This window comes from Phalacrocorax aristotelis, chromosome 13 (genome assembly GCF_949628215.1).
Source record: "Phalacrocorax aristotelis chromosome 13, bGulAri2.1, whole genome shotgun sequence".
NCBI classification, from domain to species: Eukaryota; Metazoa; Chordata; class Aves; order Suliformes; family Phalacrocoracidae; genus Phalacrocorax; species Phalacrocorax aristotelis.
In genome coordinates this window covers 9,845,746-9,871,153 of record NC_134288.1, presented here as the reverse complement: position 1 = coordinate 9,871,153, position 25,408 = coordinate 9,845,746, and the positions used below count along the sequence as shown (strand labels likewise).

Here is a 25,408-nt window from a genome sequence, read left to right as displayed (position 1 = left end):
CGGGATATCCTGCTCCAGCCAGACCTTGGCAGGCTCCGGCTTCACCAGCTGAAACATCTCAGGGCAGGGAGAGCCTCCATCTGGGGCTTCCTTTGGCCACCCTTGGTGGAAGTCCCAATTCCTCATCCAGTAGTCGCAGCATCGTCTCCTGCAATAGCAGAAGCCCCCAGCCCACCTGCACCTCCCAGCTCCCACCTGGCTCTGGAAAAGCCTCTGGGAAGGGCTGAGCTCTGTTGAGGTGCAGGTTTCAAGCCCCTACACACCGTGGGAGCTGCAGCCTGGGCAGGGAGCTGGGCACTCGGTAGCTCCTGGTGCCCTGGGAAGGGGCAGGGAGGCAGGATCCAAGCAGCATGGCAGTGGCCACAGTGCAGCACAGCCAGGAAGGGACGTGCTTGGCTGCAGCAAGTAGTGAGTGACCCCAGGCACCTGGGGAGGTGATGCTGGAGCTGCATGGGCTCTGCTGGTTGATTTTAGACTGCGCTGCCAGTGAGCAGCTCAGACACCATGGGGTAGCCTGCTCAGCAGCCCTGGGCCTGGCGCCAGGGAGGATCAGCAGTGCCCTCCCTCCCCGGGTCAGGTCAGGAGTTTCTGCTTACTTTTCAGCTCAAGCATGGGGAGCTGCTGGCCATGGCTGGCACAGTGCAGCAATAAAGGGTGTCACTGGTGCAAAGGGGACATTGGGATGGGACAGGACCCTGTCCCCATGGGAAAATAGTCTCTCCGCAGGTGCAAACACCAGTGGGGTCTTCTCCCTGACAGTTCTGTCCCCAGGACCAGGGAAACTCGCTCAGGATTTTCTCCATGCTGCTCGGTGCCTCCCCAAGCTGTTGAGAAAGCAGCAATGCCGCGGTCACCCTTGCTGCTACTCTGGCTCCAGCTGCTCTGCCAGGGCCCTGCCCCAGAGCTCCCTGCAGCCCAGTTCCTAGTACTGCCTGGACACGATGCTGTGGTTCACACAGCATCAGCCACACCGGGGCCAAGGGCTGCACACCAGGGACAGGAGCTCCTTGCTGCTGCTGGTCCCTCCCACAGCTGCAGCCAGCGTTTCCCTGCGGCAGCAGGCGGGGGGGCCATGGGATGGAAAGTTGGCAGCTGGCAGAGAGGGGAGTGGAAAGAATGAGCTCAAACCCAGAAAAATGTAGACGCGCTGGAGGGTGGGAGGAGAGGCCAAGGGGGGCCATGGTGAGTTGCTGGGAAATGAAGGAAGGAAGGAGGAGGTGCTGGAAGGGGGCCGGGGGCCGCCTGAGGCCCAAAGCTGGGCCCACACCTGGGGCAGGTAATGCTGGAGCTCAGCAGCCCCGGTCCCTCCATCAAGTGCTCTCGGGGGCATCCCAGCGCCCTCCGTCCCTGGATGGCTATCAGCCCCAGTGCAATCTCCCCCAGTCCCACCTGCTACCCAGTGCCATTTGCCCCTGTGCCATCCCTCCCCCCAGTGCCACCCACCCCAGTGCCATTGGCCCCAGCATGTGCCTTTTTGCTCACCGCCTCCCTGGGACAAGGGACCCCACTAGCTCCTGGCTGGGACATGGCCACTCTAGGATGCCAGCCCCATGGGCTGCCCTGGCCCTCCCTGCACACCAGCCCTGCTTGAATAGGCTGGGGAGTTGCAACTATTTTTTGCTTGATTTCCTCAGTCTGTGCACAAGGACATCCCAGCCGCCTGTGGCAAAACCCACTCTCACCCGGCAGACGGTGCCATGCAGAGCCCTGAGCAGCGGTGCCAAGATCCTGGCCCTGGGGCAATGCTGGTGAGTGCCACAGCTGGACTCTGGGCACACGGAGGTGACAGTGGTCTGGTGGCTGCCCCCTCCCCCTCCAGCCCCTTTGCCCACCTCCTGCTAGCCCTCAGTCCCCCTGTCCACTGCCAGCCCTGAGGGGACAGTATCTGCAGCCCACAGGCCAGAGCAGCTGCCCTGAGGTGCGGGGGTTCATCTTCTCATGGAGAGTGGCTAAGAAAAGCAGAAGGGCAAGGGTGGCCACTGTCCCACGTCTGGCAGGACGGTGGTGGCCAAGGGCTGTTTGAGGTTCTAGTTTAACAACCCACTGAAACTCAAGGAGCAGCTCACCCCCTGCCACTATTTGATTCAGGCTCCCCCAAGCTCAGGATGATGCTTCCACCCCAGTTAACCCAGGCTTAGTGCAAAAAGAGCTGAATTGGACACGTCAACCCCCTGCCACGGCAGTACCTGAGGCCCCCCTGCTCCTACCTGCCCACTGAGGGATTGTCAGCAGGGGGGTTGAATGTTCCTCCTTCCTGGGGGCACTTGAAAGCAAGTGGAGTTGCTGATCTTGCTCCTCAGGCAGAAACCAAAACCAAAGGAGAAGCTTTGGGGGACTTTGCAGCCTCCATCCATTTTGAGGCCAAAACAGGTTTGGAGTGCTGCAGGGCTGCGGTGCAGGGAGCTGAGCAGCGAGGGTGAGGTGGAGGGGGGAGTGTCACCCTTCGTGGAGGGTTCACAAGCCAAGCTGGGGTTTAGGGGTGGGTGAGGGAGGTCAGTATCTGCGCTGTGCCGTGCCATGCTGGGCTGTGGCAGGCAGCAGGGTGGGAAGCAGTGGGCTGTGTGTGGGCATGCTGCCTGCGTAACTGCCTGCTGCTGCCAGCTGCTGCCCTTGGTGTCCATCCTTCTCCTTTGTGGGAGAATTGGTGGCAGGGAGAGGACAGCATCCTGGGCAGGAGGCCAGCCCCACAGAGAGGGGCTCCCGGGAGGCCTTTCCATCTGCCCTCTGCCTGAAACACAAAACTATGAATCACCGCCGGTCCTGAAATAGATTCCTTTTTTAAAAATAAAGAAGAAAACATTTTAAAAAATTTTAAAAGCTTGCTTTTTAATCCCTGCTGTGCTCCCTTCCCCTGCCCGTGGCTCAGATCTAAACCGGGGGCAGCACCATTTAACTTTCCTCAATCTTTATCTTTGCTGATCTCTTAACTTCTGAGAAGACTTTTGCCCCAGCAAGGGCCAGGGGGATGCGCAGGAGGAGGACGAGGATGAGGAGGCTCAGTGATCCAGCCGGGCTGCCAGCAGCTCGGGAAGGGAAGGAATATTTTTGAGGAAAACTCACATTTCAGCCAATTTTCCAGCAGAACCCTGGCCCCAGTCCAGCAGCAGGGAGAGTTTGCTGCCATTTATGAGGCATTTTTATGGAAGGGGTGTTTGCTGAGTGTGGGCTGGGAGCAGTCATGGGGGAGGCCCAGGGGTGCTGGGGGGATCCTTGGGAAGTGGCAAAGGGCTGGAAAAGCCAGGGCTGGATGGAGGAGAAGCCTGGGAGTCCCTGGACCCAACCTGCTTGGGCTGATGGTAGCTGAAGCTGCTACCTTCCCACTTATGGCCCTTGTGGCTGGGGGCTGCAGGAGCCAGGGACCCCCTGTCCAAAGGGAGCCCCCCAGTGCTCTCACCTGCTCCTTGCACTGTGGGGTCTGTGCAGGGAGGGACAGGCCCAGGTTGAAAACCCACTGCCCATAGGTAGGCAGCATCAACACACTCCCTCTTGCAGGCACAGTGTCAGCATGGACCTTTCAGAGATGGGATAAACAGCCATGAACTGGGATAATCGGGGGCTGAGCACAAGTAGCCACAGGGAGGCCATCAGTGGGACCCTTGGCACTGATCCTTCCCACTAGCCTTGGGATGCCCTCACGGCTCCTGGTCTGCCCTCACCCGAGGCACAGGAGGGGAACTGGGGCACAGCCTGCCCACAGCCAGGGCCTTCCACCACCGCCACACACCCTCAGTAAATTTGCACATGACACCAAGTTGTGTGGCAGTGTCGATCTGCTCAAGGGTAGGACGGCTCTGCAGAGGGACCAGGACAGGCTGGATCGATGGACCAAGGCCAACTGTATGGGGTTCAACAAAGCTCAGTGCCGGGTCCTGCACTTGTGTCACAACAACCCCAGGCAACGCTCCAGGCCTGGGGCAGAGGGGCTGGAAAGTGCCCGGCGGAGAAGGCCCTGGGTGTGCTGGCTGACAGCTGGCTGGGCATGAGCCGGCAGTGCCCGGGTGGCCAAGGAGGCCACCAGCCCCCGGGCTTGTGTCAGCACTGGTGTGGCCAGCAGGAGCCGGGCAGGGATGGGGCCCCTGTGCTCGGCACTGGGGAGGCCTCACCTCGAATCCTGTGTTCAGTTTTGGGCCCCTCAGGACAAGAAGGACATTGAGGTGCTGGAGCGTGTCCAGAGAAGGGCAGCGGGGCTGGGGCAGGGTCTGGAGCACAAGTCTGATGAGGAGCGGCTGAGGGGCTGGGGGTGTTTAGCCTGGAGAAGGGGAGGCTGAGGGGAGCCCTTCTCGCTCTCTGCAAGTACCTGAAAGGAGGTTGCAGTGAGGTGGCAGTCAGTCTCTTCTCCCAAGTTACTAGTGATAGGATGAGAGGAAATGGCCTCAAGCTGTGTCAGGGGAGGTTTAGGTTGGATATTAGGAAAAAAATGCTTTACTGAAAGAGTGGTCAGGCACTGGAACAGGCTGCCCAGAGGGGCGGTTGAGTCACCATCCCTGGAGGTGTTCAAAACACGTGTAGACGTGGCACTTCAGGGCATGGTTTAGGAGGCATGGTGGTGTTGAGTTGAATGTTGGACCTGGTGATCTTAGAGGTCTTTTCCGGCCTTAACGATTCTATGATTCTATGCTGGGGGAGGCCAGCCTGGAGACCGGCCACGAGGCGGGGGCTCCGGGCCGAGCCCAAGGCCAGGATCGGGCCCAAGGCCAGGATCGGGCCCTCTGTCGGTCTCCTAGCAACGCGGCCCCGGGTTGCCGGGGGCGTGGTTAGCGTCGGCGTCGTTGACGCGTGATGCACCTTCCGGTCGGTAAGAGGACGTGTCCCTGGCGCGCGTCGGCCGGAAGCGGACCCCGGTGGGAGCAGCCGCCATGGAGGAGGCCGCGGCGCACAACGGCAGCGCCGCCGGGGCCGGGGCCGGGTCCCCTCCGGCCGCCCGGCCGCCCGCCACCCCCGAGGGCATGGCGCTGGCCTACGGCAGCCTCGTCCTCATGGCGCTGCTGCCCATCTTCTTCGGGGCGCTGCGCTCCGTCAGCTGCGCCAAGAGCAAGGTATCGCCGCGGCCCCGGGGCGACACGGCCTCCCACCGCCCCGGGCCGCCGCCCCCTCTGTACCGGGGGTCACCGGGCCTCCCGTGCCCGGCAGCGGCCACTGCTCCCCGCCCCTCCCGGGACCCCCTCGGGGACTCTAGACCTTGCCCACCGCGAGAGTCCCCACGGGTGTCCTTTCCCACGGCCGGCCCGGCGCCCTCCCTGAGAAGGCAGAAAGACCCGCGCCCCGGTGGAGGCGGGGACCCCGGGGAGAGATCTGGCTTCCCCTGTGATCTTTTCCAGCCCCGTCCTCACCATCCCGATAAATTCAAGTGCTGCATAACTCGTAACTGCACCGTGTTCCCCCACCAGAGATGCCGTGTTGGGGGGAATCGTGCGTGGCTTTGCTCCCCCGCCCCGCAGCGCTGGGGCTGGTCCCCGGGGTGCTGCTGTGCTCCCCTGCCTGCATCCCCTGTGCTGTCCCTGTAGCCCATTGCACTGCTGTCTGCATCTTGGGCCTGGCCTCGGGTCTTAAACCCCAACACTCAGGAGAAGGGACTGTTTTTAAAGCCCCTAGTCTGCCCTTAAGCCTTACGTCAGGGGTTTCAGCTGGTATTAGTGGGGTTCCTGGCAGCTCAGGCAACTGAGATCTGCGAGCAGGGCCTGGCTGTGGTTCTGGGGGCAGATTTCTTTTCGCTCACACCGCAGGGAGCCAGTGGCTCTTTGAGCACTTGCTTCTGTGCTTCTGAGCATTGTGTGGCAGCCGTTGTGCCTGGGATAAGCTGTTATTCCTTTGCAGGTTGCTTTGCGTAAGGGCTTCTGTTAATATGCGCTGTGTCCGGCACTGGTTGCAGGTGTTTGCCTGTGCAAGATTAGATCTCTGAGCAATGGCCAGCTGGGCAGGGGAGCCAGCAGCCCTCTGCCTCTCCCCTGAAAGCTGAAGGTCTCTCGTGGGAAATGGCTTTCAAGGGGGCTGGTTTAGCTGGTGCAAAGATGCCTCAGAAGCCGAAAGTGGTTTTAAAATCTGGGGCTTTTGAGCACAAGGGGTGTCCCAAGAGCAAGGTGAGGGATAAAAAGGTGTTTGGAGAGAAACGTCATTCAGAGGGTGATCGACATATGGTGTGCACAGATGGGGAGGCTGACGGGGATGGCCGGGTATGAGCAGTGAGGGAGCTTGGCTTCCCTCTGGGCAGGGGGAGAAAGGAACAATGCCAGCACAGTTTTTTTTTTTTTCCCTTCTCCACGAGGAAAAAAGCAGTAAATCATGGCAGCCCTCAGAAGGATGAGTGTGAGGTTTTCATTTTCCATCTCGGGCTCTGCCTGTGACAGAGCCCACCTCTGGGAACGACGGGGGGTCAGCAGGTGCCCTGCCCCTCTCAAAGCCACCACAGAGCCACTCATTGTGTCTGTTCACCTCCTGCTCAGGTAGGATGCCAGAGCCAGAGCTGATCCACTCTCCTTCCCTCCCCAGAACTCCTCAGAGATGCCGGAGACCATTACCAGCCGAGACGCTGCTCGTTTTCCCATTGTTGCCAGTTGCACCCTTCTGGGGCTCTACCTCTTCTTTAAAGTAAGTGAGCAATGCTGGCGGGCACTGGAACCAGTGCCTGATGTCCTCCCTGCCTTGTCAGGAGCTCCCAAAGTGGGACTGACTCGATTTTTTGCTTACCCTAGTTGGGGGCCCATAGCATTGGGACAGAAAGTATGTAAGGCTGCACAGCTCAAGCTCTTCAGTGTCACCACATAGGAGGACATCAGTTCTCACCTGAATTGTTACAGCTTGGGGCAAATTGGAGTCTGTGCACAAGTGGTTCTGGAGAGCTGCCAAGGGGTGAGTTCACCCCTGAGCTCTGCCTGCCTCCATGGGCTGACCTGAAAGTGCATGGAGTGAAACCAAAGGGTGCCAGGGACTGCTGAGCTGCAAACGCTACTGTCTCTGCGTTGTGCTCCTGAAGCCATCTTGGCTGCAGGCCTAGGTGATCGCTAGCTCGTGGGCAAGCCCCTCTGTGTTCAGATGAAGTCTTTTAGTTGTGCAGAGCCAACAAGTAGTGTAAGATGACCGTTCCTGGGTCACAGATAGATGATCCCAGCAGTGGGTGCTTTTGGCTGTGTGGAGAAGGTATTGGGGCTTAAAAGGCATTTGGCTGCTCACACACATCTGGCATGTGGCTGAGCTCTTGGAGGGGCCTGACAAGCCATGGGGCTGCCACTGCAGAGCTGTCCTGTTGACACGGCTGCTTCCAACTCCACTGTCCTGGGCCACCTGTAAGGTGTTCCTGGCTGGCCAGGTGACATTTAATATGCAAAATTGGGAATATTTCAGTTTACAGTCCCTTCTCCACCCATTGCAGTTACTGCACAGCATCCAGCTGACTCTGCGGGCTCCTACCTTGGGTTGAGCTGCCATGTGGGCTGATGGCCCTTACCCTGGTGTGGGCCTGGGTACCGGCCCATGCTGCAGCTGCCCTGGAAAGGTGAATGTGTGCTGCAGCCTGCACAGCCACAGAGGTCAGCTCTGGAGCAGCAGACAGGATCAGGCCTCCCTGGCAATATGCCCTGCTGTCCCAGTGGTGAAGTTTAGCCTGTGTGCTCACTAGGGCTGTAGCTTATCTCATAGTTCACCAGTAGTAAAGTGGAGCATCTGCTGAGCCTCTCCTGATGGTGGGATGTGGAACAGCCACCAGACCTGCTGCCAGGCCCCTCTGGCTGCTGAAAGGACCCCCTGCAGCCCACCTCTTCCCTGTGGCCCATGTCTGGGGGTACTCCTCTGCCACCTCAGGTGCCTTTTCTGCCTCTTGCTGCTGGCTGGGGTGGAGATGCCAGGAAAAGAAGTACTGAACATGCAGCATGGTCCTGCTGAAGTTGCTGCATGATTGGTGTCTCTTCCTTTTAATATCTGCAACCTGCCATGAGCTCTTGTATTCCAGCATCCTCCTTCCAGGAGGGCACAGAAGGCGCCGGGGTCCCCCTGCATTGGGATGTAGGGGTGTGATTCGGCAGTAAGGCAGTGTGCATCGGAGGGCATGAGTTCTAATAATACCCTGTTTAATTAGGGCAGGATGCGCTTGGCCTGCTGCAGTAGCAAGGCGGGGGTGCTGGTGCTCCCTTCTGCTGGGGCAGTCCCCAGGAGTGGTGCGGTGCCTCACTCCCTGCTCCGCTGCGGATGCATGGGGGAAGCTCTGTCCTCCTTTCTGCAGTGCAGGGTTATTTTTTGACCCTAGCACCTCATAAATGCGTGACAACTCGCAGACCCATTGTGCTTGTTCTGTGAGCATGTGGCTATTTCCAACATATTTCACACCAGCAGTGCAAGAATTTGGGTTATTCCAGCTATTCTCGTCTCCCTGGAGCACTGACACAGCAGCTGCTGATCGCAATGTTAAGTGCTTCCTTGTGCTGTCGATGGAGAGGATGCTGCGGTAACTGACCCCTCTCTGGATTTGTCTTGCAGATATTTTCTCAAGAGTACATCAATCTTCTGCTTTCCATGTATTTCTTTGTGCTGGGGATCCTAGCCCTGTCCCACACCATCAGGTACAGGGGAAGAAAGGGTATGACTGGGGTGGGGTCATCCAAGGCTGCCCACTTTGCAAGGCAGCAGGGCATTGAGTTTATTGGGGGGTTTCTAGAGTACCCTTGCCTTGCGGCAAATCCCAGCTTGTAGAGTGTTTTCCCTCAGCGGCGTGAAGGGTGTTTCCTCTCCCTCAGGGAGGCAGGCTCAGAGCATGCTGTGAACCTTTCCTCATGGGGCAGCCAGGGGCAGAACCACAGCCTTGGGGGTCCCAGTGATCTGGTACCCCATGCAGCATCACTGGAGGATTGTGGAGGTGTGCGTGGCCACTGCTGTAAGAGCTGCTATGGGCTGGCACAGTCCTCGCTGCCCTGTGGAGGGGAGAGCTCCTTGCCACCCATCTTCCTCTTATTGGAATGGCTGAAACAGGCAGCTGGAGCTCCTTATAATGTCCCCAGCCTCTCATGTGGATGCTTGACATGAGGTGTTGAAAGCTCAGGCTGTTTCAGTAACTGAAAAAGTAAAACTGGTTTCCTGTTCTCTGAGCCCTAGGGTGTTGAGGACCAGATGCTTTCCCTAGACTGGCACTGTGGCAAGGGCTTTGCTCCTGGCTCTGCAGGAGGGCTGTTTGGTGGTGGCACAGCCAGTTCTGGGTGACCAGATGCGTACAGTCTCAGGGTGCTGCTGGGGGAGCACAGGGAACCTGCTGGGGTCTGGGGTGGGTCCTAACTTCTTGCGGGTGATGCTCTGTGCCTGTTGCCCTAGAGCATTTTGGGGGACTGTCACATATGGGCAGATCAGACCTCTGGGGAGGACAAGGTCCCATGCCTGTGTCTTGGTGACTGAAGCTGGGGCTCCTGCTGGTCCCTGACATGGCAAAACCTGGCATTTCCCTGTCACTGGAGGGGGTGTGGGCTGACATCTGTGCTGGGACACTGTCATGCAGAGGTGCTGGGTAGTGTGTCCTGTGGGGTTTCTGTTCAACTGCCCTTCTCTGCACCTCTCGTTTCAGCCCCATGATGAACAGATTCTTCCCTGCAAACTTCCCCAACAAACAATACCAGCTCCTCTTCACCCAGGGCTCTGGGGAGAGCAAGGAGGGTATGTTGGCTCGCTGGTCTCTCTGGGGGCCTGGATGTTTTCTGCCTTTACTCTATGGTTTCTTGCTCACTTGGTGTTTTAACTTTCAGCCCATTGAAACAACCTTCTCAAAGACTTGCCTCTTGGTCCCTGCTGTGCCTCTGTAGCCAGTGTGAGCCCTGTGTATCCCTGCAGAGCTGGGGCTGCCATGTGCGTCTTCCTGCACGAGCTGGCGCTCTCTCTCTGTGCTGCCCCTGGCTGGCAGTGAGAAAACAGAGACAGATCCCAGAGTGCTACAGGAATGGAGCTATGGCTGCTGTTAAATACACTGCCTTTAAGCTCCTCGGGTAGCACAGTACTGACTTTTTTGTGCTGTCTTAACTGATCTGATTCAAATCTTTGCACTGATAGAAGATGCTTTGATAAGTATCCTGCCCAGTAGCTTTACTGGTAAGGGAATACTTGTAGAGATACCACCAGGAATTAACTGGCGCAGGAAGAGGGGGAAGATTTGCCTCTCCCTGCCTTAGACAGTGCCTGAATCCAATTTCCTTATTGACAGAAGGATCGCAGATGCTGTCCATGTGGCAGAGTCTGGCTGAAGGAGAAGGTCTGGGCTTGCCAGGACCAGCTGCTTCCTTGCATGCAGTTTGCATGTGTTAACTGTGGCACAGACATTTCTGTGGGTACAGTCCTCTCATTTGGGATGTGAGCGCTGTGGTCTGTGTTGCTCCCCAGCTGTAAAGTCACTCATCTCTGCCCTGCGTAGCAAGGGGAGCTGCCTGGGCTGCCCAAAATCTGACTTCTCTGTTTTATTGCAGAAATAGTGAATTACGAGTTTGACACCAAGGATCTCGTATGCCTGGCCCTGAGCAGTGTTGTAGGGGTGTGGTATCTGCTGAGAAAGGTAAGGGAGCCACAGCCCTGTTGCGGGGAGGCCAGGGACCAGGCTGGATCAGACCCAGGCCCCTTTCCACGCAAGGCCTCTGCAGGCTGAGGCCGTGGCTCAGCATGTGCAGTGGGACCCAAATCTCCCTTTCTTGTCATTCTCAGCACTGGATTGCCAACAATCTCTTTGGGCTGGCATTCTCCCTCAACGGGGTGGAGCTGCTGCACTTGAACAACGTCAGCACTGGCTGCATCTTGCTTGGGGGCCTCTTCATCTACGACGTCTTCTGGGTAATCGGGAGTGTTCCCCGGGGTGGACGCGAGTTGCAGCCATTGGCGGAAGGCATGTGCGTGGTGTTATGCCTCTTCAGAGGCAGCACGCTGGCTGGACACACATTTGCAGTCAGGATTTCCACTTTCTCAGCCCAAAGGGGTGTGGTGACAGAATCATCAGTGGCTGAACAAGGCTCAGCAAATGTGTATTCTTTTAATCTCTGGCTTAGAAAGCCCAGGGCTGGCAGGGATCTCATCAGGGCTGTTGTGGGGTACCTGGGTGTGTGGCACGTCCAGTTCTGGTTACCTGTATTCCCAGCTAAGGTCTTCCCAATGCCTGATAGAGCTGCTGGGTGGGCTGGAAGATAAGACTGCTCTGGGCTACACTGATCCTGCTTGTATGGGCTGTTCCTCAGCTCTGGCATCTGCTGGCTTCATTAGTGTCCTTATGTTCTCTTGCACAGAGGACCACATACTGGAATGCCTCCAGTCTCTTTCCCTCAGCAAGTGCAGTGCCCCAGCATCTTAATGTTGAGGTTTTCCTTATCTCTCTGCAATGGGCCTTGACCTATGTTTCTTGTAATGTCCGTATCCCCCTTCTGCTTCCTGCTGCCTCTACCTTCAGAATTACTGGGTTTCCAAATGTCTGAGAGCCTTGTATACCTTGAGATCTGTCCAGCAGCTCTGCAGCTGCCTGACTAATTCTTCCCTATTTAAGCCTGGCTACTGTGTGTTATTTTGTACTTGGCTGGTGCTGCCCCTGTTTCATAGGCTCGTTACCGGTCTCAGCAATGTGGTTTGTTAGCCTGTGTGTCACTTCCTCTGCTGCTCTCAGCTGGAGAGGATTCAGCCTTCTGGCTTAGCACACCCAGTGCTTCACATCTTCCTTGAGGTGTGAGTGTCTTCCCAGTGTTTGGGAGACAGCAAGAGTGCAACCGTTGCTGCTCTCCACTTGCTGGCTGTCTCCTGCCTTGGCTTCCCTGGCAGGTCAGTGTACTGCTGGAGCCTCACGGAAGGGCCATCCTGAAGTGAAGACCCTCTTACTGTGCCCCTCTGCAGGGACTGGTCACTCGGATCTTAGCATGGATTTAATCACAGTATGATCCAAGGAGGGTTTCAGGGAGGAAGGAGAACTGCACAGTGGATTGATGATATTGCCCCCTGAATAGCCTTAGGGTGAATTTGCATGTGTTGCTTTTCCCTGGTCCCCATGTGGAGTCTTGTCACTCTGTGGAGATGCCCAGAGCTTGCTGCACTTTATGTGAGTTAATCTGATGCCCAGTGCTTGCTTTAAGGTTTCTTTTTAATCCCTAGCTCTAGGATCTTGCTCACCTGGTGCTAACCAGCACCTGCTCTATGTGCCTGCTGCTGGAATAGCCAAGACTGGAAACTTGGAAGTGAAAGCGAACAGAAATAAGGATGGTTGACCTATGTGTTTACAATCTGTCCCCCAAATGATGCCAATATTTAGGGCTGATAGGGCAGTACAAAGAAATTACATCAGAACAAAATGCAGCTGATCTGGCAATTGCTCCAGTCCCTGTTGGAACCTCATGGGCAGCTGGCTGGGACCCTCCACTGGGGGCTCCTGCCCTTAAATAACACCCTGCATGGTGGTCAGGCTTTGCACTGAGTTGACTGATTGGAGCTGAACCCGACCTGCAGGGGAAGGTGCTGGGGAAGGCCGGATGGTGGGCAGCACCACAGCTCTGCGATATGAGTGGTCTTCCCAGTGCTACTCTGAAAGCAGAACGGCCATGATGACACACTCATGTCCTCAAGCACTGTCCTATCCCTTTCTTCCTGGGTGGTGGGCTCACTTGCAGGACTCCTGCCCACAGTTCAGTGGTTCTTTGGCTATTTTCTGCCACTGAGGCTGCTCTGGGCCCTGCAGTGAGGGTGTAGCTGAATGTGCGCATGTCCCTGTGCAGCTGTGGTCACCTCAGACTCCTCCGTTTGCCCCTAGGTCTTTGGCACCAATGTGATGGTGACAGTTGCCAAATCGTTTGAGGCCCCAATAAAACGTGAGTAGATCTTCCCCCTGTGCTGGAGGAGGGGCTGTCCGTTCTCCTGCGGTCACTGCCCTATGCATCCTCTGCCTTCTGGAGATGGCTCAGAAGGTGGGATGTGTGTAGGAAGGTTTCATGCTAGTGACCCCTTAGACTGCTGTGTGGTGTCACTGACCTGCAGGGAGACTGGCCAGGTCTCTGGAGACAGATGGTTTGCAGACCCCAGAGCTCGCTGGGTTAGTCTGCACCCCCAGAGTGCGCAATTTTACCTGCTCAGAAAAAAAAAATTAAACCTCCAGAAAAACAGCAGGAGTCGTGAATTTCTTCTTTTGTGGAGCATGCAGTGATTTGGGTCCTGGGAGCTGGGGCTGAAATCTGCACGTAGGGCTGGCCCCAAAGCCCTCTGTTTCCCATCCCAGAGTTGTCCCAGGAAGAAGGGGGGAGCTGCAGGTGAGGAGGGGGCCAAGGGCAGGAACAGGGTCCTTGCCCTGCTCTGGTCCCTTTTTGCCAGGCACAGCAGTGCTGAGGTCTGCTCAGCACAGACACTCCCCCCCTCACTGTTCCTCTTTCTACTCCTCGGTAGTGGTTTTCCCTCAGGACCTGCTGGAGAAGGGACTGGAGGCTGACAACTTTGCCATGCTGGGTCTGGGAGACATTGTCATTCCAGGTAAGGTCAGAAGAGGGGGTATGTGACCGGGGTCACCTGCCTGACCGGGCTGTGGGGAGCTGAGTGGGTGCCTCGGTCTGCCTTTGGCCATGCCGGAGCCCTGCGGGCCTCCTGCTGGGTCTGGGGGCTGCGAGGACTGGGGACTTTGTGGACTAGGGGTCTCCCTCCAGGTCCTGTCCTAGTGCCTTGTTGCCACAAGAGGGCACTGTCAGCCCAGGCACCGCACCCAGAGCTGCTGCGGGACCTGCCCTGCCTCCCTCAGCCTTTCCTACAGCCTCTGTCCCCTCACTGTCCCCTTTTCCCTGCAGGGATCTTCATTGCCTTGCTGCTGCGGTTTGACATCAGGTGAGTGGGCGACAGGGAAGGGTCTCTGGCAGGTTGGATCTTGCAGCCTATTTGAGTTGCTTTTGTAGAGGAAAAAGGGGAAGGGGAAGCCAGAAGTGCAGTCACGTGCTCCCCTCTGGGGCTTGGCGTGGCAACCTGGGAGAGCAGAGTGGCTGGGATGGGGGTGCAAGGGGAAGCTCTTGGAAGAGTACATGTGAGCAGGGCTGGCTTTGTGGGTAAGTCTTGAGTGTTGGGGGTGAGTTGTTTGATCCACCATGGCAGGGTGGGCTAGGCAGGCAGCACACAGGAGGGGGCTGGGGCAGCAGCATGTAATGGCCCCCCAGAGCCTCACCAGCTTCTTGGCACTGAGGAAGAGAGGGCAGTGCTGCAGCACCAAGGGGAAGTGGCAACAGCATAGGAAAGAGCTGGGGGTGCTGACACCTGGGAAGTGCTAGCGTGGATGCAAATCAGTGCTTGGCAGTGCTGGCTGCCTCTGGGTTGCCACTGATGTTGGGGGAAACAGCTCCTTTCTACGCAGGGAAGCTGCACCTACCACCAGGGTGTAGCTTTCAGCAGTTGCCCCACACGAAAAGTCTCCAGCTGTGGAGCTGCTGGGAAAGTCCGCTTTGTGTGACTGTGGTGGTGTGGCCCTGCTCTCACTACTGTTGCACAGACCCTTTGGTCTGTGCCAGCTCTTCCAGGTGTTTCCGCCCACATCCTGCCTGCACCTGCTGGGAATCCCAGTTCCCGTGGCCTGCCCTGCGATAAAATGGCACGTGCTGAGAGTGGGATGCCAGGGACTGGCTGTGCCTCCCCCAGGCAAGTGGGACCCTCTCCTTGGGTCCCAGCATTGATTCCTTCCCCCACAGTAGCCATCCAGCAGCAGAATCATGTGCCTTCTTCCCTTCCCTAGCCCCTCACCTGGGTGTCACCCCATCCAGTCCCACACTGCTCCCACGAGACCAGGGATTGCGCTGGTGGCAGTCTCTGCACTGGCCTGAGATCACGGGCAGAGCACAGTTCCCCACTCCCCATCACAGTGGGAGATGGCTGAGAATGCTGGGCCAGCTCCATTTTGGCACTGGCATCCCAGACCCAAAGTCACTGGCCTCTGCTCCCTTTCCCTACAGCTTGAAGAAGAACACGCACACGTATTTCTACACCAGCTTTGTGGCCTACATCTTCGGGCTGGGCCTGACCATATTCATCATGCACATCTTCAAGCACGCCCAGGTGAGCTCTGCTGTGCTGCCTCCTGCAGATGCACATCCCAAGCAGTACAATGCCAGCTTGGCCATGAGGTTCCTGTATCATGCCAGGAAAAAGTAGATGCATTCCTTGTCTTGCCTTTGTTTTTCAAGCACTTGCTTCTACCTTTCCCTGCTTAAAGCTTGTGTGCCTAGCTGGAACAGAGTCCTCTTTGGGGCAAGGCTGGTTCAGGCAGTCTGCTCTGTGTTTTTGTGGCTCTTCGCAGCCAAGCTGTCCCTGAAGACCCGCCCTCCATGCTGTGGAGGGGCCTTAGGAGCCCATACACTGTGGGTGCTGTTGCTGGTCTGCATGGGGGCCCTCAGCGTGTTTGTGGCTCACTGGGACCTCACAGCAAGGATTTTGTGCTGCTGCAGCTGTAACTTGGCTCTCCAGTCTACTTCCTGGGATGTTAACCCTCTGTGCAGTGCTGTGACACATGCCGTGGGTGCAGAGGGGACAGGGCTAGCTCACCTCACACTACTCCAGGAGGGTGATTTGTGGTTTGGTTTAACAGTTGTTTTTCTTCCTGACAGCCTGCTCTTCTGTACCTGGTCCCGGCATGCATTGGATTCCCACTTCTTGTGGCCTTGGCAAAGGGAGAAGTAACTGAAATGTTCAGGTGAGCATCAGCTGGGGATGGAGCTGTTTCGCCCACGGCACTGGAGCACATGAAACGTGCAGATGTTCCCACGCCTGGGCACAGCTGGAGGGATGGGTTCATCTGGGCATGCTCTGGGTGTGCGCGTGCGTGTGTGGGTGGAGGGAGTGGGTCTGTGTTTGTACATGCCGGCCCTGGCTCCAGCCACCTCGTCGTAGCTGGGTGGGAGCTTTGGTGCAGTACCAACAGGCAGGCAGCACCTGGTATTGCTTTACGCCCTGGTGACAAACTCTTCCCGTGTGCTGGCAGGCAGGGGAGGGTGGGACTGCACACCTGGTGCTGAGATACTTGGTCATTGTGTCCCAGGGCCTGTGGGTGGGGGAGAACAGAGCTGGATCCGGCTGTGAGAGCAGCCAGGCCTGGTTCAAGCACATCCCAGCCTCCCAGCTCAGGTGAAGTATCCTTGTTTACAGCAGTCTCCCTGTCCTGGGGACTGTAGATGCAGATAAGGGGATCTGTGCTGCACTCATGGTCCAGCCCTTCTCTCAGCCTGCCATGGTCCAGGCTTTTGCCTGTTCGCTGCAGTGGGCAGCTTTGGTCTCCTGCCTGGACTGGCCCTCTGAGCCATGTGGAGCATGGCCTAGCCTGCCTGGGAGCTGTTCCTCCACTGTGCTTGGCTGGTTGTGCTCGAGGCTTGGTGGTGGCCCAGTGCAGTTGCTTTTTTGGGGATGGCTGAAGCAGAGGAGGGAAGGGAACATCCATACCAAAGCAGGGCCATGCACCCCACAGCCTCCCTGCTCTGGGGGGGCGCCTGCCTGAGCCCCCAGCCTGCTCAGAGGGAAACCAGCACCCACCTGGGGTGCTGTGGAGAGCTGGCTGTTCTTGCCTCCTTCCCCTCCCCTGGGAGATGCAAGTATGTGTGTTCCCACCGGGCTGTCAGCTGGGCTGGCTCCCCAGCCCTGCCGCACCTGCCCGTCCTTTGATGTTTGCTTCTGACAATCACTGCTGCAGGCGCTGAGTGTCCTGGGATCGTCCTTCCTGTGCACCTGGGATCCTGCAGCCGCTCTCCCCAGTGCTGTGACTCAATAGCTGACAGCAGTACCGCCTCCCGTGCCAGGAAACGGGAGAGATGAGCTGCGAGTCCGGCCCCCCTGGCAGCAAGGCGCTTGGGGAGCCTGGCAGCTGGGCAGCAGGGGCTAGTGCCCCACAGAGCGTTAGCACAAGCTGCTCCAGCACAAAGTGCTGCCCACTGTTGTTTGCTGAGCGCTGCCAGGGCAAGCACAGGAGGCTGGGGGGTTGCAACCTTGAAAGGCCCTGGGGTCGAACCTCCTTGAAGTTGCTCCAGTTGCAGGCAAAGGAAGCAGGATGCATGGGACTCGTGCCTGGAGGGCAGTGGCTCCCACTGCAGGAATCCCACCAGGTGTAGCTCCCCTGTGTGGCTTTGGTGTGTCCTGTTACTCCCCATGCTGATGGCAGCCTGGAGCTGGCAGCTCTCCTGTGGTCTCTGCTGGCTGCCTGCCTGCAGGCAATGATCTGCCTGCACAGGGTGTCTCACAGCAGCCATCAGCTGCCCTGGGAGAGGGCAGCGAGGGTCTGATGCAGTGGCGAGTACAGGCAGTACTGCAGGAGGGTGGGAGCAGGTCTATGCTGCAGGCCCAGGGAAGGGGTGCCGATGGAGTAGAGGTGGGCAAGATCAGGATCAGTTTCGTAGCTCCCAGCGCTGCAGGGAGTAACCTTCGCTCTGCCTCTGTCAGCTGCCAGCAGTGGGGAACCTGTCCTGCCACTCACACCTGCTGCAGACAAGCTGTCCTTGAGTGGCAGGAAAGGGTCTGCCACATTGATCTGCCTGCACAGCCCCTGTGCTGTTCTGCCGTTGCCACCCCAGTGCCCAGGCTTGCTCTCCTGTGGGTACTGTCTGCCTGGCTGTAATCATGCCAGGAGGAGCTGCTTTCACCCCACGTCTCAGCTCTTGGCTCTTCCATGCTGCAGCCCTGTCCTGGGGCCTGCCAGCAAGGGGAGTGCAGGCAGGAGCCTGCCAGCGTGGCGCCAGGACCACCCCAGTGTGGGCTAGTGGGTGCTGGCAGCTGGAGGGGACAGCACAGGGTGGTGGGTTTGCAGAAGCCTCACTCCAAAACTTCTGCTTTTTCTCTCTCTCCCTCCCCCCCCCCCCCCCCCCCATGTCCTTTCTGTCCTCGTCTTCCCCTGTCCCGTACTGCTTCCTCTCTCTCCTGCAGCTATGAATCCTCTGCTGAAATCTTGCCACACACACCAAGACTTACCCACTTCCCCACCGTGTCCGGCTCGCCGGCCAGCCTTGCTGATTCCATGCAGCAGAAACTGTCCTGTCCCCGCCGACGCCGGCAGCAAAGCCCTAGTGCCATGTAGCAATCACACATGGTGCCCTTTCTCTGTCTGTCGCTCTGGCCAGGTAGGGGCTGGTCCTGGCTCTCCTCTTTCCCTGGGCAGAGGCAGTAGCTGTCACCTTGCTGCTACGGGCCAGCTTCTCTCCCTTGTCTTTGAGGGGAGACTGCGAAGGGGAGAGGATTTGACATCTCTGCCCTCATGCTTCCTGCTAGAAGGCAGTGCTCCCAGGTTTCCTTTGCCAGGGTCCTGGGGATGGTGCTGGGGAGGTTTGCAGCCAGAGGAGTGAGTCCCTGGTGGGACGTTGCTGCTGTGGTCTTGCTGTGGCTCCCCCCTCTAACCAGTCTCACTGGCACCAGTACTGGACGTGGCAGCATGGGGGAAAGTGTGGTGCTATCCAGGATGTCCAATGATGCTCTCAGGAGCGCTGATGGGTGCTGACGGGCAGATGGACCCTGGGGCACAGAGCCGGCCTGAGGACTTGGCCGGGGAAGCCCCAGCCCTGGCTGGGTGCACCTCATCCCTGGAAGTGTTCAGGGAGTGTTGTAGTGCTTGTCTCCCCAACTGAGCTCTGCCCTGTCAGGTTTTCTACACTGGGAGACTGATGGCTGGAGTCCACCCTCTCCTCAGCATGGCCTGGCCGCTGCAGCTGGGCAGACACCGAGCCTGTGGCCCCGAGCTGGGCTGTCCCTGCCTGGCACTCTCTGTCCCCAGAGAAGGTCTAGCCCCACTCACTCCTCCCTCTTGTCCCTCTCATCCTTAGCTACGAGGAGAGCTCTACCCCCAAGGAGGTGCCAGGGGCCTCCAAAGAAGAAAGGACAGAAGCTGCCAAGAAGGAGAACTGACCTTGCCCGCTGGCAGTGCCTGGTGCTGCTGGGCTGGGGCCCTTCCAGACCCTCTGCAAGTGACAGACGATGAAACAATTGTGCAAGAGCATCGTGTTGTTTGTGTGGGAGCAACCACCCAGGTGGGGTATCGATGTATGCCACATAGCCACCCCCCCGCCGGCCCCCTGGGGCCGCACCACCTCCCCCCCGCCTGTTTATCTCCTACGGGGGTACAAGGTGGGTGGGGGGCAAACCACAGGCCGGTTTTTAAATTTTGTATTGTGCATTTGCTTTCTGTCATATTAAACCATGTCAAAGGAAGGAGTGCTGGTCTGGCAGTGCCAGGGCCGTGCTGGCAGCCCTTGCTCTGGTCGCTGCTCCAGTTGTAGCCGCTGCTCAGCTGCCTGGCCGACACTGGGATCAGTATCCCAGCTCTCTGGCAGCCTTGTTCTCCCTGTGGGGCCCATGGCTGTTGTCTGGCTGTTTCTAAGTGACAGTCCCCTTCCCCCCTCCTGTTCCTCTGGTGCTCTGCCTTCCCCTGGCTGGCCTCAGCCTCAGCCCCTGCCCTGCAACACCCAGATTTAGGGCCACAGTTGCTGACCCACAGTGTGTCACCAGGCAGGTTTGAGCTGGGGTCTGGCCCTGGAGTGGGGATTGGGGTGCAGGAACCCAGTGGGATGGGCTGAGCCCCCATGGCCTTGGGAAGCAGGCATGGGAGAGAAAGAGCTGAGTGACCCCAAACCCAGCCGGTGTGGGGTGAAGAGAGCATGGGCTGTCCCCCCTCCTTGGAGGGAGCCAGGTACCATCCTGCACCCCCTGGGCCTGGGACAGGCACGGGGGACCAGTGCAGGCAGTGGGCACTGGAGTGGCTGCAGGCAGGGGCAGCTCCAGCAGCCACCTTGACTCTCACGGGGGCTGGCTGCCCTGTGTACCGCAGCACCAGCGGTGTCTTCCCTGCCCGCCCTCAGGACAGGCATGTGGAGGATCCTGCATCCCTCTGGCCGTGCCCACTGCCAGAATAAATAGAAAGTGTTTGCTGGCTTGGCAGCCCCTCTACAAAAGCCGTATTGAACCATTATTCCCCGTGTTGGCTGCGAGCACTAAAAGTGGCGCCTTGCATTCTGCCATCTAATGACCCTTCACAGTCTCCTACAGATGTTTTCTATGACTTACAGCTCCTTTTCCAACAGCCCTGTCCGCAAAAACAAGAGGGGCCACTTTAATTCCAATTAAATACCTCCAGCTAAGCAAACAGTGTGCAGCAGGGCCCGGGCACGGCAGGGCCGCCAGGCCCGGCCCACGGAGTCGCTGAGTCTAGACTCCAGATGTGATTTCACCAGCCTCCAGTGTCCCGTGGAAAACGACGCTGGCTCTGCTGTGGGGTGCAGTACCCTGCCCCGAACCGGGGCCCCGCTCACCACCGTGGTGTAGACATCGCATGTGTGTGTGTCGTGTGCCCCCCCACCCCCCGTGCAGATCTGGCACCATGTCCTGTGAGGCACTGCACCCTCCCTGGCTTTGGGTGGTGGGAGCCTGATGCCACTGTGGCCTCATACCCGTCCCCACACAGCCTCCAGAGCCCCTGAGCATGCCAGAACGGGCTGGGGGTTGCACATGGTACACCTCAACCCCAGCATCACCCTCCTGCCTCCCTGCTGACCCGTGGAGCTTGGGGATGCTTGTGCCAGCTGTATGTGCAGTGGGAGTGTGGCGGTGAGCCAGGAGCTTGCCCAGGGCCTAGGGCTGTGGGGAGCGGAAGGCCTGGGGAGGGGGGACTGGGGTCGCCTCTCACCCTGCCTGGATGATAAGCCAGGGCTGAACCAGAGGAAGGAAGCATGCTGGGCCTTGCAAGGAGCCACCAGCAGAGCCGACAACTTGGCGGCCCCAGGCTTGCTTGCCTGCTGCACCTGGTTCCCGCAGCACCTCCGCTCCCGGCCACATGGCTCCACTCTGTCTGGGCTGCCGCTGGGTCACCTTCCCCTCACGGCGGGGTCCCTCTGGCTCGGGGGAGCTGCGGAAACATGAACGCACTGGCTCCAGCAGGAAACCTCCATCCATGGAGCTGCACCCAGCTGGAACAGGGGCTGGAGCTGGAGTCAGCCTGCCCTGCTATGGGGTTTGGGGTGATCCCTCTCCCTGCCCATGGCCCCTCGGGCAGGTGGGGGACACTGGGGCTGCTGGTCCCCAGAGCTCATCAGAGCCTCCCTGCTGTGGCTGGGAGTGCAGTTGGTAGGAGGGGTGATGGGTGCGTGGTGCTGCTGTCCCCTGGTGCAGCACCGGGTGCCCTGCTGCAGTGGGCGTGCTGGCAGTGAGAACCGGGGTCCTGCGGGGTGGTGGGTACCGGCGGTGGCGCCTGGATGGCGGCTGTGAGCAGGGAGAGGAAGCAGCCGAGAACAGCCCCAGCCCCGGCCGGCCAGAGAGGAGGGGCAGGAAGCTGGAATAAATCCCAGGAAGGGCCGCCTGGCTCCAGCTGGTCTGGGCTGCAGCGGATGGAGCCGGGAACGGGAAGGGAGAAGGTGGGAGGGGAATGCGCAGGGGCTTTCTCAGGCTTCAGCCCCGCTCCAGCTGTGCGGCGGGTGCGGGAGGTCCTGGCTCAGCATCATCCTGAGTACCATCCTGCAGCTCAGCACAGCTCCGGGGTGGAGGTATGAGTGTCCCCAGGGCCAATCTGCAGATGGCACGGGGTGAGGGGACCTGGATGGAGCCCAGCTCCCAGCCAGGGCAGGAGCAGCCAGGGTTTGGGGTCCCGTTCACTGGGGGACCCCCAGACTGACCCATGGTGTCCGTGCTGCCTTCCCTTCTGCTTGCAGCCCTGCAGAGCCCTGCGCACCCGAGCATGGGGCTGGGTCCTGCCAGGGCTAGGGTGCCGGCCGGCCACCCTCCCCATCATCACCACAGCACAGCCAGCCCCTCACCAGCCCAGCACAGCCATGCCCTGTGTGGTCCCGGCAGGGCAGGGGGTGGCCGGGGCCTTTGATGTGCTCGGCTGCCGGGCAACCCCTGCTCTGTGCAAAGCAGCCGCCCCCCCAGCCAGGCTGAGCCCAGCCAGCGCCATATGGCCGAGGCTGCTGTTACCGCGCTGTGCACCCTGTTCCCAGAATTGACATGGAAATTAAGCTATCTATCTTGCTGGACAACACCGGCCATGCTATCCCCCGCATGCAGCTGTGGCCAGGGTAGCGTCTTGGGGCCATGCTGGCACCCCTGACCCCAGCACCCCATCCCTGGTCCCAGCACCCCAACATGCAGAGGGCTGGGGTGAGGACATGCTACAGCTGGGGGCATCCCAGGGACCGGGCCGCCAGCAGCTGGGGCAGCCACACCACATGTGCCATGACACCCACCATGGCAGTGAGGCCCATCTTAGACCCCACGCCACCAGGGGTGGCCGGTGGTTGGGGCCGTGTGCAGGGCACCCGCTGAGGTGCGGGGGCTGGCTCATCCCGGCTGCAGCGCATTGTTGGAGGCGCAGCTGGCGGCACCCGGCCGGCTGGCGGCCCTGAAAGGCATTCCTGCACACAATGTCCCCGGCCTCCCTGCCGCGGCTGGGCCGCTGCCGCCAGATGGGGGCTAATTAGCAGCTTTGAGAGCCGCGGTGGGAACCGGGCAGCACCAGGCCCTCCGCCGAGCCCTGAATGGAGGGGGTGACCCCAGCGCCGTGCCCACCCTGGGAACCGCTGCTGCACTGGGATGGGGGACAGAGGGAGGAGGGACAGAGGGAGGGACAGAGGGATGCATCCAGGCTGGCAGGGTTAAAGTCCATCCGTGCTCTCCCAGATTGCTGTCCCCCCCCCCAGACAAGGAAGAGGAGTGGAGGCCTTCAGCTCCCCACGTGCCTGGGGAGGCTGCAGCCACTCTGAGCATGGCCAGGCACGGGAGGGTCTGGTCCCCAGTCCACCCCCACAAAAGGCACTGTGGCCCTTCTGTGCCCACACTGGGGCCAGCCAGCATGACACACTCTCCGGCCAGGAAGGGCACGAGGTGTCCAGGCTGTCCCTGTGGGCATGCCACGACAAAGTGCCACCACTGCAGTGCCACCGCAGCCGTGCAGCCCACCCCGGCAGCCCCAACCCCTGGTGAGCAGGGCAGGGAGCAGCTGAGCATGGCGTGAGGTCGGGGTGTGCTGGAGCTGTCGGGGTGCCTCAGCCCTGTGCCAGCTCTGTTGACGGCAGAGCCCAGCGTGGCTTCCTGCTGCTGCCAACAATGCAGTGATGCAGCCAGGCCCCATGGTACAGCCTTGCAGGGTACATGGGAGGTGGCAGGGGCTGCTCTGGCACCCAGGCACACGCGTTGGTGTGCAAGGTGGGGTGTGCGTGTGCATGAGAGTGCACAGATGTGCATGCATGTATGTATGTACATGTATCTGTATATGCATTCATCCGTGTGTGCCTCTGTGTGTGTGCGTGCACTTATGGACACATTTGTGTGTGTGTGTGTGCGCATCCATGGGTCTGTGTATCTATGTGAATCTTCCTGTGCACGTGTGTGTGTGTCCATTCATCTGTGCATGCATGCATGTGCACTCCTCCATGTGTGCACACATGCACTCACATCCATGTGTCTGTACACACATGCACGCACACCCACGAGTGTGTGTAGTGACTCAAAAGGCTGCAGCTCTACCTGCTCACCCTCTGCTCACTGCTGCACCATTTCGTGCTGTTTGGCATGGGCCGGGAGGTCCTTGTCAGTGCTGATCTGCGAAGCTGTGGGCCCAGTGGGTCGGGGTCCTGGTCGGGCCCCCCCGGGCTCCCGGCCCTGTTGCGGGGCTGTGCCTCCCTGTAGGTGCGGGGTAGCGAGCAGTAACGCTAATTACTACCCAGACCCGAAGCCCTTTAGGGCTGGGACCGGCTTTTGGCCGCGGCTCGGGATGCTGCCTCGCACGGCGGGACCTCCTCCCTTGTCCCCCCTGCGGCAGGACCGTGCTCGCAGCCCGTCGTGCCCGACGCCAGCTGCACCCAGAGGGCCCCCGGTGGACCAAAGCCTGCAGCCCCCCCCTCCCCGCCCCGGCAGACCCCCTCTCCGCGGAGGCTTCAGCCCCGGGACCGAGGTGCGAGCGGAGAGATCGGGAGCGCGGGGTGCCGCTGTGCGGATGCCCACACCCCCGTGTCCCAGTACCCCCGTGTCGCCGTGGGGATCCCGGTGCCCCCGGTGCCCGGGTCGGGCTGCAGGTGCCCCCCGCCTCGCCTCGCCTCGTCCCGCCCCGCCCCCGTCGCCATGGGCACCGCCCGTGAGGCGCCGCGCTGACAGCGCGCGGGGTTTTATGAATGGGTGACGTCACGGCCCTGGCGTCTAACGGTCTGAGCCGCCGGGGAGGCGGGGGGGGCTATAGGGGGCCGGGGGAGTGCGGGGGGACTGGGAGCATGAGAAGGGGCACCGGGAGGCCTGGGGCGGGGGGCAAGCGAGGCTGCGAAGAGCCCCGGGGGTGGAGGGAGGCTGCGGCGAGCCCGACACCGGGAGCCCGCGGGGCAATTACCCACGTTAACAGCGGGGGAGGTGTCAGGGCAGCCAGCACTCCATACCCCCGGTGACCCCCCCCACCCCCCGTCACCCCGCCACTGCCGCTTTAAGGCGCTGCCCTTCGGGGGGGAGGGGGACGCGTGAATGGGGTGGGCGTGTCAGTCCTCGCCCCTACGGCGCCGGCATTGGCCGCGGCTCTCCCTAAGTACCCGCCCCCTCCGTCGGCGGCGCTCTATAATTGGCGCGGCGGGGCGCGCCGTCGCTGTTCTCCCGCAGGGTGCTGCGCTGCTCGTCGTGCCCCGCCGCCCCTCGCCATGAAGGTCGCCGCCGCCGCCCCGTCGCCGCTGCCCGCGGGTGCCGGCGGCGCGATGAAGGCGATGCGGCCCGGGGAAGCCGCTCGCTGCGGGCCGGGCCCGGGGGTGTCCCCGGGGGCGGCGGAGCAAGCGGCCGCCGCGCTGCTGTACGACATGAAGGGCTGCTACTCGCGGCTGCGGGCGCTGGTGCCGACGCTGCCGCGGCACCGGCGGGTCTCCAAGGTGGAGCTGCTGCAACATGTCATCGACTACATCTGGGACCTGCAGCTGGCGCTGCAGCGCGGCCCCCCCCGCCCTGCCGCCGCTGGGGACCCCCCCGAGGTGAGTGCGGACCCCCAGGGCCCGGCAGCAACGGCCCGGTCCCGCTCTCCCGCCGGGCTGCACTGCGCTGTCACCTCCCCGCTCGTGCTGCTTCCTCCTGCTCCCTTCCATCGCCCCTGGGAACCTCCCGGACCAGCACTGACCGGCCGCTTGGCCCCCCGTTTCCCGCAGGCTCCGTGCATGCCCGCTGCCGACCGGATCCTGTGCCGCTGAGACCGCTCCGGACCCGCCACGGATACCCCCGGGAGACCGGCCCCGAGCACCGCGGCTCGCCTGCTTCCCGGGACACCCGCGGCACGGCTGGGGCCGGCAACCGCGGCCCCCTCCCCTGGCGGGGCTGCCCCGGCGGGTCCCCCCGCAGCCTGGGCAGGGGTTACTGCCCGGCGGCCGCGGGATGTATCCTTCTCAGATTGCTGAGAGCATTCCCTGTATTGTATATTACAATGATGCTGGAGAATATTGTTCTACAATAGCCAGACTTTTGTTATTAAACAAGCCCTGATGACCATGCA

General features: G+C 60.2%; 2 protein-coding genes across 3 annotated transcripts; both read left to right on the top strand.

Annotated features, from left to right (window-relative positions):
• Window positions 1–4,799: 4,799 nt before the first annotated feature.
• On the top strand, window positions 4,800–19,122 carry HM13 (histocompatibility minor 13). Of its 2 annotated transcripts, XM_075108411.1 has the most exons (13): window positions 4,800–5,036; window positions 6,487–6,585; window positions 8,467–8,549; window positions 9,539–9,627; window positions 10,428–10,513; window positions 10,660–10,785; window positions 12,734–12,791; window positions 13,360–13,443; window positions 13,752–13,788; window positions 14,898–15,000; window positions 15,549–15,634; window positions 17,848–18,041; window positions 18,738–19,122. In XM_075108411.1, the coding sequence occupies exons 1-12, from the start codon at window positions 4,857–4,859 to the stop codon at window positions 17,996–17,998; spliced, it is 1,182 nt and encodes a 393-aa protein (XP_074964512.1). In that variant the 5' UTR covers window positions 4,800–4,856; the 3' UTR covers window positions 17,999–18,041; window positions 18,738–19,122. The 2 variants fall into 2 exon arrangements, with proteins under 2 accessions (XP_074964512.1, XP_074964513.1); XM_075108412.1 differs by lacking the exon at window positions 17,848–18,041 and having other exon boundaries at window positions 4,803–5,036.
• A 5,383-nt stretch (window positions 19,123–24,505) lies between these two features.
• On the top strand, window positions 24,506–25,404 carry ID1 (inhibitor of DNA binding 1). The gene is made up of 2 exons (XM_075109241.1): window positions 24,506–24,896; window positions 25,068–25,404. Exons 1-2 carry the CDS (start codon window positions 24,576–24,578, stop codon window positions 25,107–25,109), a joined length of 363 nt encoding a protein of 120 aa, XP_074965342.1. The 5' UTR covers window positions 24,506–24,575; the 3' UTR covers window positions 25,110–25,404.
• Window positions 25,405–25,408: the final 4 nt, after the last annotated feature.

Excerpts from the sequence above, each read along its gene's own strand:
- HM13 (XM_075108411.1), top strand. The coding sequence starts at position 4,857 with ATGGAGGAGGCCGCGGCGCACAACGGCAGCGCCGCCGGGGCCGGGGCC. Across the intron at positions 9,628-10,427 it reads CTCTGGGGAGAGCAAGGAGG|AAATAGTGAATTACGAGTTT; the intron begins GTATGTTGGCTC and ends GTTTTATTGCAG. Across the intron at positions 15,635-17,847 it reads GAAGTAACTGAAATGTTCAG|CTATGAATCCTCTGCTGAAA; the intron begins GTGAGCATCAGC and ends TCTCTCCTGCAG.
- ID1 (XM_075109241.1), top strand. The coding sequence starts at position 24,576 with ATGAAGGTCGCCGCCGCCGCCCCGTCGCCGCTGCCCGCGGGTGCCGGC. Across the intron at positions 24,897-25,067 it reads CCGCTGGGGACCCCCCCGAG|GCTCCGTGCATGCCCGCTGC; the intron begins GTGAGTGCGGAC and ends CGTTTCCCGCAG.